The sequence below is a fragment of the Periplaneta americana genome, chromosome 17 (genome assembly GCF_040183065.1).
Source record: "Periplaneta americana isolate PAMFEO1 chromosome 17, P.americana_PAMFEO1_priV1, whole genome shotgun sequence".
NCBI lineage: Eukaryota > Metazoa > Arthropoda > Insecta > Blattodea > Blattidae > Periplaneta > Periplaneta americana.
This window is the reverse complement of record NC_091133.1, coordinates 63,611,554-63,624,919: the sequence shown is the minus strand read 5'-3', so window position 1 is coordinate 63,624,919 and position 13,366 is coordinate 63,611,554. Positions and strand designations below refer to the sequence as shown.

General features: G+C 36.0%; 1 protein-coding gene across 2 annotated transcripts in view; it reads right to left on the bottom strand.

The window, feature by feature from the left end:
* The window catches only part of LOC138692799 (monocarboxylate transporter 12), a 323,250-nt gene that overhangs the window by 1,995 nt on the left and 307,889 nt on the right, over positions 1–13,366 (bottom strand). For both annotated transcript variants that reach the window (XM_069816017.1, XM_069816016.1), the window contains exons 6-8: positions 11,376–11,553; positions 6,920–7,243; positions 554–745 (exon numbers count right to left, since the gene is read on the bottom strand). In XM_069816017.1, the coding sequence (XP_069672118.1) occupies positions 554–745; positions 6,920–7,243; positions 11,376–11,553 (694 nt within the window). The remainder of the gene's footprint in view (positions 1–553; positions 746–6,919; positions 7,244–11,375; positions 11,554–13,366) is intronic.

The window sequence follows — 13,366 nt, the reverse complement described above, 5'->3', positions numbered from 1 at the left end:
AAATTAAATACTTAACAAGAAACATTTTGCATACATAGAATGATCATTCTAACTACATATGTGGTGTAGTACATAGAGTAATTTGGTTTCTTATATAAGGAATTTTCAAAATTAATTGCATAGAAATTTACAAACGTAAATGATATAATTGCAAACATTTTGACTACATCAAATTGTCATTACAGCTACACCTGTTGGACAGATCTTGCTCAAACTGATTCAGTTTCTTACACCATAAGTTTTTAAATTTGTTTAAGTCCAAGGCTCTCTTCTCTAACGTAATCTTCAGCTTACATCAAGCAGAAAGCAATGCGCTATCTTTATTTTATTCCTAACGATAGCAACAGCTTTTATAGATTATGTTCTCCCATGAGGGCAAATATCATTTTGAGGTGCAACTGTTGATTAGCTACTGTATACGGTTCACAATTATCTTATAGAGCACCTTGTTTATGATCATTAGGATTTGTATTTTTATTCACTATTGGAGGTTTAACACTATCTTTAGTTTTAGCTACAAAGGACAAAAACAGTACTCTAACGTTATATTTACCTAACATTGGTCCAAAAGTGAGGATGCCAATGCCTTTGGCCACCATGTTAATGCCAAGAGCTGCCGGTACTTTCTCTTTGGAGCAGTACTCTGAGAGAGCGAGGTTCTGGTTCACAACTGTGGAGCCCCGAATGAAACCATTAATAGCCGAGATGGCTATCAGGACATAAAGACCTCTGGCTTCCGCAGTCACTGAAACAATTGAACTCTGATTATTGATTTCTGTAGTCCTTTGCATTGTTACAAAATCGAATTCATGACACTACAATCTGTGATTGTTCGCTGTGGTCGTAATTCCTCTGACAAATTCACAAGAGCCGGGTTCGATTCCAGGAAGGAAAAAAGAGATTTACCAACAATCCACAAAATTGAGTGTATGTATCGTGTTTATGTTTGAATTAAGTTATCTCAAGTACCGTGTGCTTAACTGTTCTTGAACCCTATATATACGAATTTTTCCCTCTCTAATCTTTCCACAATTTGTTCGCAACAGTAAGAAGATGACCTAAACTGCCATTATATGAGTGAGGGAAAATTGAAAAGAAGGGAGGGAACTTTTAGTTTTAACTCTCGCCGGACATCTTTATTTACAGGGCGAACAGTAGTAAGTTGGAACTTTTTCATTACTGATGAAATAAATGCAGGGTGAGTCAAAAGTCCTCTAACACCCCCTGTAAGATGTAAAGGAGTTATGCGGGGTAAATCTGGTAATGACAGAAACAGGTTAGGCACAGGGGGAACAATATTTATGTAATTTATACCACGCGGATGTCCGCCATATTGTTGTCCGATATATTCAATTCAACATAAAAACTTTAAATGGGAAGGGTATGATACGATATTTCAAATAAGGCTAGAATTTCAAGAGAAATGTAATGGTGAAAGATTTTTCAACCTATCTTTAAGGAAGAAACAGTTATGAATGTTTGATTTTAATCAATTTCTCAATTTCTTCCAAGAGTGATAAAAAAGCGTTAGAATACCTCTAACACGTGAGAAACACGTCGAGATCATGCCAATGTTTGGGGGGAGAAGTCACGTTCCACTGCATATGATTTTAATTAACGACATCTCCAAAGACATACTGTGTTGCATGTGACAGTTGCATATTTACTCAAAAAGTTCCGGGAAGCAGAATCAGTCGACAATAAGCGGCAATGAGGACGTCCTAAAACTTCCATCGACGAAGAAATAGCCATAGAGTTCTGTAGTGAAAAAATCTGCCATCCACCAACACGTAGAATAGATCACTCAGTTTCGGGAATGAAACTACAGTTGTGTTCCTTTGAATGGTTAATTTTTGATTCGGTTTACAATTGGACAATATAGATCTATGATGAGAGGTGCAATATATTTTGTCTTCATATGAAGCGACACTCTGAAATTAGTCCCAGCTCACTAAAACTGTTTCACTCTAATTCGCTCAAAGTGTATCGTATAAGTTATGCCTTTTATCACTTTAAAATTGCAGAACTCGCGATTACAAAAGAAGTGATTGCATAGTCTGTAGCTGCTCTGGATGTCAATATATTCATGAGAGATGCCGCGCGGCAGGACTAATTTCATATGCAACTTGTGCGCTCTTATGCCCGTAACGAGGTGAGTTGGCATCACTGGACGTGGTCACAAAAATTACATTGGTTCATGGTCTAATTACTAATAATTAGAAGGTGGATGCGGGATGACTTATCGTTGAATGTAGGTGCACATTTACTATATGTTACATTTTCTTCATTCAGATCATTGGCTCATCAGGTTTTAAACGTAAACAGACGACGTCAACATGCTACTGTATCTCCGTACAGTCAAAAGGAAAAGAAAAATGACGTACAGTAGCACATACCTCGTTGATGGAATTACTAACGTTGCAGTAAACGACGATATATTCTCGTACGTTGTCGAAGCTGAATTGTCTTCGCCTATCGCTTAAACAGTTTTTGTATCGAGAGAATTTCTGAAGAAAACCTCTAAAATGGAGATCACTTAATTTCTTTGGAAGCATATTTGCACTGAGCATAATTTTGCACATGTCTTTGCAAAAGTTTCGTTTATACCCGCACAACTAAATGTTGATAATGATGTAATGATTCCTCAGATTTCATTTCAACGCATTTCCTGTGCAATGTACTGTTGCAATGTTTCTCTATAGCCTGAGTTGTTCTGGCTTTTATTTAAATTTTACATACATTACACATGATATTGTCTTCGTTAATACACAAATTGTCACTCACTCCTCTACTTCTCAATTGCACTTCTTATCTCTGAGCGAATTGAACGTTATGCCTTCGACATTATGAATGGATCAGCACAACACTATTCAACGCGTACTAAATACTTGAGCAGGATAACACAACTGCACACATTGCGTTGCAATATGACTATGAACGGACCGGGGTTCCTTCGTTCTGTACGCTGCTGTACTTGCCAGGTACACAAAAGACGGACGACGCGGCACATGCCATATACTCTGATACGAAACAACTTCACTTTTCCTTAAGTCATCCCGCATACACTGTCTACTAATAACATTAGTAGTCGGCTGTGAAACATAATGTTATTACAGCAAGTATTAGAAATTCTGTCATTTTTTGTTTCACCACGGATCCCAGAACAGGTGGTCATACTCAGTGTGAGGAAACACGTATATTAGAACTAAAAGAACTCAGGCTATGAGAAAATACAAAGTCTTACGAGCGATCAATCGCGTGGAAACAGCAAGCGTTGGTGGGTTTAAAATCGTCCCTTTTCTTATGCGTACAGTAACTTATTTGAGTATTCCTTTTACAGGTATATCTGTCGATACAATTGAAACCCTTAATAAAGCACAGATAGGCATACAATAACTAATACTCATTAAAACAACACTTTTTCCAAGAGTAACTATAAAAAACAAAACTTGAACTGAAGTAACTAATCTGTGTGTTACTAACCTTTTGTACCCTGTAGGAATTTCATAACATCGGATTTATATTTTATTATTGAAATAAAAGTATCTGTTTCAAAATTTTAATTTCTAAACCATCTTGTTTCTAATGCTAGAGAACTTTGGTTTGTACTGTATGCTTTGCGGCCAGTAATGGTAATAAAAGTGATAATAAAACAAATAACAATAATAAAAGTAATAACATTGTACCTTAATATGACTAGTACGTGAGTTTTAGTTATTGTGTTGAGATATTTGTTTCATGAAGTTTGGAGGCTCTCAAATACACTGGAAAATACATTCACTTCTAAATAATTTTCCATTCATATGAGGTACGCCCAGTTAAATCTTTAAGCCTTGCTTTAATAATTTTATTACTTTTTAAGAAGGATTTTCGACAGGATAATCCATAGAGATCCGTGTTTCTTACTAACTTCGAACTTAGGAAACTTGTTCAATATTAAACTCTGTCCCAAAGTTTCACAAAATGTGTAATAACTTGACCACTGCCGAAGGCAATATTACTGAAGGAAAAAGAGGTGAAAGAAATATGATGAAGTTGGAGAAAGATATGCATGAGACGGAGAAATAAATAAAGACGATGATAAAAAAAAAGAAAGACAATGGCAATTATCGCGACGAAGGCAATTTAAAAGTTACACAAAAATAATTAAGTCAAAGAATATGAACAGAAAATGATGATGTCGATTATGATGATGATGACGGCGACCGCGAAGATGGCAATGGTGATAATGATTGTGAAGGTGAAGAATATAAGGAGAGAAGTGAAAATGGAGAGAGAGAGAGAAATGGACTATTACCGGTATTATGATAACTACTATGATAGTAATAGGGCAAAACTGTAGAATTGATATCGAGCCACTGAACCGAGCTGTTACTATGACAATTAAGTACAAAATGTTGCCAACATGATGGAACCTTATACATGGCCCATTTGATATGACTTATGGCCGCTGCGAGTATTTTCGTAAAAGACGAGTTATTTCCCCTGGGCAAAAAATAGAAAGCCAAAGCGGCATTAATTATTTAGCGCATTCGTGAACATTAACCCATAAATTTCCCTTCGTCGATTTCAACGATATTCCCTGAACCACATCATATTTTCCTTTCATTTCGCTCTAATAACGTATGTTTTTTTCAAAATCCGTTACTTTCTCTTAGTGAATTACGAACCGGCATTATATTCTATAAATTTTGCACTTTATTACTGCAGTCAATTATTAAAGAATATAGTTACGAGTTTACTATAGATCATTAGTTATCTCGTGATACCTATCTGCGTGTCAGGTGAAGAATAAATTAGACTGGAAAGCTCCCTTCCTCTCCCTATGCTTCCACTTGCAGCTAGCTAGCTCACTTATCCACGGCATAAGGTTCTTATTTTAAGCTACGGCGCACGCATGCATTTGGTTTCACGTGATAACGAATGGCCTATATCAACATATCTCTTCTCTTTTGTTTCCCTGGCTCGGTACGGTCTGGTTTAGTAGCGAGCATATTAGGCGCTGCTGTATCACATGCATTCTGCAGTTGTTACAATTATAGTAAAAAAGAAAACAACGGAAATGAGGTAAGAATGATGGAGAAAAAGAAAACATAATTCTTTTGATAATAAAAGGGTGAAGGAAATGGAGGAAAGGTAGAAAGGAAGATGGTTAATGATGGTTATGACCAGTGTGAGATTTATTATTTTCCCAGAGGAGAAATTGGAGCGCTCTCTCTCTTTTTTCTCTAGAGAAGAAAAACTATATTTCAAACTGTTAAATGTTATTATGAAATGCTGACAACTAAGAGGAATGATTTCACTTTTTTCATTAGGAATGTCACTCGAAATGCACACTTTCTGCCATCAATAAATATTGGAAAATGTTAGTCTTACAAACAATAAGCAATTCAATAACATAAAACAACATTACCATTTTACGTGAACATATATATTCATAAATTTGTTTATATTAAAATGGATTGGAGGTTATCAATTCTGACTAAGTAGTGTATAAACAAAAAGTTTTATAGCTACAACTTCCTACAACTAACAACCCGAATAAGTCAACGATTACGATAATGGTAATTACAAAGAACATGAAAATTATGAGCATAAAATTAAGATAAAAACAAAAACTATAAACAAATATGACGATGATAATCAAAGATGCACAACTCCCGCTTTTGGAAGCGGTACGTAGTAACAGGCAGAGCATTTGTGTTCCCAAACGTACAGCGCATCGAATAGTTTGTTCTGGTACATCTATTACGTCACATGGATGCATAAGCAGAGACGTGTGACGTCACAGAAATGCCTGATTTATAGTTTTGATGCAAGACACAAATCAGATCTCCATCTGCTCTATGTTTGTCTCAGCTGTTATAAAAATGGAGTTCAAGAAGAAATGTTCACAACAGAATTAAATTTCTTCATACTCATACCATGGATGAATATATAATAGGATGCGAAACTGCGGTCAGCACCATCTGATGGAAGGGGGTTCAAATAAGATGATCAGCGACCGACGTCGTGAGTGGTGAACATTAGAACTACGTGATAGGTAGATTACCCAGAGTTCCCTATTTATCCGTTCGTTCGAGACGAACAGACGATGCTCGTGAAGACAATATGGCAGCCAGAAACTTGTTATTAAGTGGACATCAAGTGATACTAAGTGTATAAGCAGTGTATGTTAAACAGTGATGTTTATGGACGTTGTAAAAACAATGTTTTTGAGTGTATTGTAAAGTAATGGTAATATAATAAATTGAACTATCTAAGTAGTTTCTGCAGACTTTTCCATTGCACTGTACACTAAATACCCAAAGAATACAATCCCAATTGTCTAACGTTTTTCTTTGTTTTCTGCCTCTGGTTACATTTTAATTGGGTAGTGTAAAATAGATCGTCTTTTTTATCTTCCTGTTGACTCCGGTAAGAATTTTCAGTGGAAGGTGGTGTGAGAAATAAAAATGTAAATGTTTTATTTTAAATTGTGTTAGTTGAGAATATCGATGAGGGTGGGAGGGAAGGAATATTTTATGCATAGTTTAACACTTTCTTCACCAGGCGCGCTGCTTAATGCATGGAGTAATTAGTTTTTGTTTTCGCTACTCGGTGCGCTGCTAGATGTAATAAGTTCTCCACCGTCCAACAGATGGCAGCAAGATCAGCGCCTCTAGCATGTGTTACGAGAAACTCAGTAAATTTCGCATTCTATTATATTCATCCATGTTAATACTTTCTACTCAACTGATGAATTTTTTATGCTTGTAAATCATTGAATTAATCTGGCTACTACGTATACATTTCTATTTTTGTATAAATTTTGACTTGTTCTGTATCTTAAAGCTAGAATGCTGATATAAGATCCATGAAATACAATTAATGAAGTGAAAATACTATAAATTATAAAATGAAATATTCATCGACTCACCAGATCTGATGACGCCGAGAGACACCGCGCCAACCAGGAAGGTGGTCCTGCTGCGGGCCTTCAAGCGGTCTGTGATCTGTGGCAGCAAGAGCCGCGAGGAGATGTCGGCGCTGGCCAGCACGGACATGCAGAGGGCAGTCTGCGAGCGGGTGAGTCCGGCAGTGTCCTGCAGGAAGAAGGGGAACACGAGCGAGAAGTTTATGCCGGCCGTGTACACGAAGGCTAGCCCCAGGGCCAGGTTCACGAACACGGGGTCGCGGAGCAAGTCCAGATCCATCACCTCCACCACGCGCGACCAGCACCCCACCACCGGCACCGCCGCAACTGCAAATTAAAGTCAGAGACTCCGATTATCTCACCATCATCGTTGAGCTACAATGTGCAATCAATATATTTCCGAACTGCACGTCTACAATAAATATTGTACCGTTAAACATAAATGCTCGTGCAAATCAAGCTTTCAGGTATACTCCCTGTAAAGTTGATTTGAATAATTTTGAGGGAAAAATTGTTCCGGGGCCAGGTATCGAACCCGGGACCTTTGGTTAAACGTACCAACGCTCTACCAACTGAGCTACCCGGGAACTTTACCCGACACCGATCCAACTTTTCCCTCTATATCCATAGACCTCAAAGTGGGCTGACAACCGTCAAGCAACCAACGTTGAGTGCACACTAACTCTGTGCGACTTAAATTATGGTTTTCTTTTAACGCACAGTGACGTGTATTATGCAAATCAAGCTTTCAGGTGTAACTCCTTGTAAAGTTGATTTGAATAATTTCGAGGGAAAAATTGTTCCGTTGTCGTGTCACTAAAGATCATTGCTTCCATGCCTGTTGAGTCAGTCTATCAAAAAACGTCAGATTGTCTTAAGAACTGAGCTTCTATACGTGATATTTCCAAATATTTCAAGAACATATTTCAATTTTTCCTTCAATCTCCCCATGGATAGTCTTCTTTTCTGCCTTGGAAATGATGCATTTAGTATATACTCCAGGCGTTTCCCTGGTTCTAGATAACTCCTCTGTTATTTATGTCGCGCGTGTTTCGTATAGTCAGGGCAGTCCCGATACTTATTGATTGTCCCTTGTATTAGTGACCTTCGTCATCGATTGTGTCATTACCGTCATTATTAACTAAGTTTTCACCAATACTCTAATTTAGGCAGTGTTATCATTTGACCATCGCCTTCATCACCATTACCATATTTGTTGAGTTATGGGTAATTCTTTATTGTGGTACATTATCGTCAATCGTTTAAAAGCATAAAATAGGTTATGTATTGAGAGGGGCAGCATTCATCATTATAAGCAAACATAGGTCTTAAATTTAATACTCTCTCATGTCCTTATTTGTGTACAGCATTCAGTGATATAGACCGTCTTTGAGTCTGGACTAATTTATCTTTTCTTAGGTTTACTTCTTCAGAGCACTAACGGATGTGGTAAGTGTTATCAGGCTGTTCAACTGCCAAAATTCGTTTATTCAAACTGCGCAACTATCCGTCGTGGCAGTCTAACCCTCCACCTCTTTCCCTCCCCTATCTCTACTGAATGCAGGTCATAGTAAAGGAATATTGAAAGCATTAGTTCATCAAATTAATACAGATAGGCACTGTTATCAATTTAGCGACTTCATCGCTAAATCTGGCGAATTTTTTAATGTTTTTCGGCGACAATTTCTTATAACTTTTCTATTGCTTAAAAAGTGGTTTAGCAACTTTTTCAGCACCCTCTACCGACAAAAATTAAATTGTCTCTATTGATCATACGGAATCTAGCGACTTTTCAACTACTGCTTTTCGACTTTTGTACACTTCAGTTGTCAACACTGCAAATACGCAGATAGAAGAGGAGGGGTTCATGACAGGAACAGTTTGGCTGTGGCGCATGCGCGGACACCTCATGTAATGCCAGCGTGATCCTTACCTGGATTTATTTTTGCGCGTACATTCCAGATCAAATCAAAAAGTTCCCTTCGTGCTCCGGTTATACATCTTGCACATACGAATGTTAGGTTTGGTTAGTTTAGGTTTTTTATTCAAGTCCGCGCATGCGCATACATCACAAGAATTGCAGCATCACATTGTAGATGCCTTCCAGCAAATGAAGAATGGTCCAGGATTGCTCAAGCGCACTGTTGGATCTTTGCGGAGAAGACTAAACGGATGGATTCAAGTGCATGGTCAGCATTTTGAACATTAGCTGTAAAATTCTTCAGTTAACATGTTCATACTGTACTGTACCTTGTTTATCCACAAACTTTACTGTTCAAACATTTTTTTGTGTACGTTCAATCACATCTGTGGTATTGAAGCCAAAATTATTAATTTTACTGTCTCGTGATTCATAATTGAAATAAAATTGTCGCTGGTTTGTTGGAATTAGTACTTATTATCCAGGGAACCCTAAACAGCACAAGATGGCATTACCTCGTAAACAGTTAATTTGCGGAACCATGTTTACTGGAACTTTTCTGCTTCTCTTCGTATTTTACTTCTCATCTCTAAATTTTTGGCAATCACTTTTGAAAGACTCTGTATATTTATTAAGGACTCTGTATTTGTTTTCGGACATACTATGTTCATGGGGACTTTGTTATAGTTTTGACCAATATTAGATGGTGTGCAAAACTGCCACACTTCTATTTGAATCAGGGATTGCAGAAACAGCACATGTCACTATTTGTGGCGAAATGAGTTTATTCGAGTTTCATGGACTGTTGATATAGGGCTATCATTCCATGCAGAAAACACATACAGTATGTCAGTATAGCCGTCTCACATTTGGAGACCTGTGAATTCCTGGAAGCGTGCAGAAACAATTCATGTCAAAGACATGTGCCGACACATTGGTTCCGATTCCAGACGGCAGACATCTACGACACAAGGATACAAAAATTGATCGCACTGAATGACAAATGTCTCAATTCTGGTGGTGAATACGTTGAAAAATAACTCAACAATTGCTATATCTGTTCCAATAAAACTTTCCATGAAATTTTGTTCTCTTTCTGTGAACGGCCCCAGGGAAACTTATTTTTTACGGCCCTCGTAATTGCGCTCGAGTGGCCAAAATTTGTGTAAGCACTTCTTTTGACAATATTAAAATGATGTAAGAGAAAAGATTAAATTTTTTCTGCCCCCATCAGAATGTTTGCTTGCAAGTTCGAAGGAGAATACCATATTTATATTCTTCGTTGGACTATCCAGACAAAATCGTGCCAATTCAAAGAGAGAAGCTTGACGATATACGCAAACTAATGCGTTACATACCACATGAATATCAAGAGTTTTACAATAATATCCTTCAGTGGCCTATTGTGAAAAAATAAGTTTAATTATATGTTGAACTTATGTATTAGGTACACAGTAGGCCTATGCATATATTATATCCCTAATTTCACAAATAAACTTTGAATTTAAAAGTCATGTTGAGTTCAGATAAGTTTGAGAAATAATATCATACAAATTAATTTTTTTTTTCAGTCAATCACTTATCATGTTAAGATGGCAGAAATGGATTCTGTTACATCAAGATACAATGTTAATATACGTCACGAATATTTTCGACTTACTTTCAAATCATCTTCAGGTGACAGTTTTCTAACAAACTATTTACTAGTGTTTTATAAATGTGTTTAAATAATATTTTCACCTAGTTCAAATGTTTGTTTCTTATAAAACTATCACCTGAAGATGACTTGAAAGTAAGTCGAAAATATTCGTGACGCATATTAACATTGTATCTTGATGTAGCAGAATCCATTTCTGCCATATTAACATGAAAAGTGATTGACTGAAAAATAAAAAACTAATTTATATGAAAATAAACTTTGGTTGAACTGAAATTATTATACTACAATTTTGATTCCTTGCAGAAACAGCACATGTCAAGCTAATATATATATATTGATTTATTTAATTAACGATTCAATAGATTCCAATAAATTTAGTATAAAAAGACACATCTATTAGGCTTCCGTCTGGACCAATGATGTGGTCTACCACCAGTAATACTGTTTTTTGTGTCTACTGAAAAATGTAGTTTTCATGACATGTGCTGTTTCTGCAATCCCCGATTCATTTAAACACTCTGTGTAGGCCTAAATATAATTTTCGTCATAATCGGTTTAAGAATATAAGAAAACTACAGGAAAAAATCCAACTCTCTTTCTTCCTTCATTCCTCTTCTATATGCATCCGCGCGCACAGAAATACACATGCAGAATCATCTTACGCAGCTTTTTTCCTATCCCTATTCATAAACCATCCTAAACGTTACTTCGGTTTACTGCGCCTTTTAGTCGAGTAACCGATGTAGATATCGGGGAGGGTTAGCAGTCAATATAATATTTGCACTGATGCCCCTTATATGAGATCTGCAAATATATAATTTTGAGTGAAACAGCCACAGGATATTCCAGCGAATGGACTCAGGAGAGCCCGTGTTTACCTTCCTTGAGGCTCATCTTGCGTCTGGCTGCCTGCTGCTGCTGCTGTGCACGCCCGCCCTCGGTACGTGTTTCAACATCGTCGGGGGCGTGTGTTGTCTTAAGAGGGGCTAATTCAACGTCACTCTGAGGTCCGGGCCGCTGGTGCCACTCCACGGGCTGGAAGAGCGACGCTCCTACCTAAATCACATCACAAGCTTCAATCAAACACCGCCTATCAAAGATAACATCTTACGCTCCACTGCAAACTCGTTTTCAGTGTAATTTGCCAATATACAGTGGAAAGATAACGGGTAGATAGGTGACGGGGAAAGGGGTAGGAAACAAATAACGTGGAAGAGATAAACGAGGGAGAACGAAAATGTGGCAAAGGAACAGAAAATATGGAGAACTGAAAAAGCATCAAGAATAAGAATGAAAAATAGGAAAATGTGAAAACAAGAAAATAAAGAAAAATGAAGAACTCAAAAAGGATCAAGAATAAGAATGAAAAACAGGAAAAAGGAAAAACAAGAAAATAAAGAAAAATGAAGAACTCAAAAAGGATCAAGAATAAGAATGAAAAATAGGAAAAAGGGAAAACAAGAAAATAAAAAAATGAAGAACTCAAAAAGGATCAAGAATAAGAATGAAAAATAGGAAAAAGGAAAAACAAGAAAATAAAGAAAAATGAAGAACACAAAAAGGATCAAGAATAAGAATGAAAAATAGGAAAAAGGAAAAACAAGAAAATAAAGAAAAATGAAGAACTCAAAAAGGATCAAGAATAAGAATGAAAAATAGGAAAAAGGAAAAACAAGAAAATAAAGAAAAATGAAGAACACAAAAAGGATCAAGAATAAGAATGAAAAATAGGAAAAAGGAAAAACAAGAAAATACAGAAAAATGAAGAACTCAAAAAGGATCAAGAATAAGAAAGAAAAATAGGAAAAAGAAAAACAAGAAAATAAAGAAAAATGAAGAACTCAAAAAGGATCAAGAATAAGAATGGAAAATAGGGAAAAGGGAAAACAAGAAAATAAAGAAAAATGGAGAACTCAAAAAGGATCAAGAATAAGAATGAAAAATAGGAAAAAGGAAAAAAGAAATTAAAGAAAAATGAAGAACTGAAAAAAGGATCGAGAATAAGAATGAAAAGTAGAAAAAAGGAAAAACAAGAAATTAAAGAAAAATGAAGAACTAAAAAAAGGATCAAGAATGAGAATGAAAAATAGGAAAAAGGGAAAACAAAAAAAATAAAGAAAAATGAAGAACTCAAAAAGGATCAAGAATAAGAATGAAAAATAGGAAAAAGGGAAAACAAGAAAATAAAGAAAAATGAGGAACTGAAAAAAGCATCGAGAATAAGAATGAAAAACAGGAAAAAGGAAAAACAAGAAAATAAAGAAAAATGGAGAACTGAAAAAGGATCAAGAATAATGAAAAAGAGGAAAAGGTGAAAACTAGAAAATAAAGAAAAATGAAGAACGGAAAAAGGATCAAGAATAATAATGAAAAATTGGAAAAAGTGAAAACAAGAAAATAAAGAAAAATTACGATTAAAAAATGTATAAAAAGAAAAAGGAAACCGTTGGAAGGGCAATAATTAAAAAAAATAAAAAAGGAATAGCTCGGAAAGACAATAGAAATAAAAAGTGAAAAGGGAAGGAACGACGGGAAAAAAGGAAATAAGATGTTAACAACTAGGAAAAAAAGAAATAGTGAGTGAAGGAGAAAAATACAGAAAAAACAAAAGTAGACAGAAAAATAGAAGTACATCACGGAAATAAAATAAAATAAAAATATGAAAAGGAAATAAGCAAGAAAAATAAAACATATATAGAAAAGAAAGGACGTGAGCAGAAAGCAAACTTGGAATGAGGAAAGGAACTGGCCACCCTACTACATTATCTTCTAGCTTAGTTTCCTCATGAGTGATGTCTTATTGGTGCCACTTGTGAGGTAGAAACCTATCTTTGGACAAACAATGTGAAGGAGAATACAACAGTTTTCG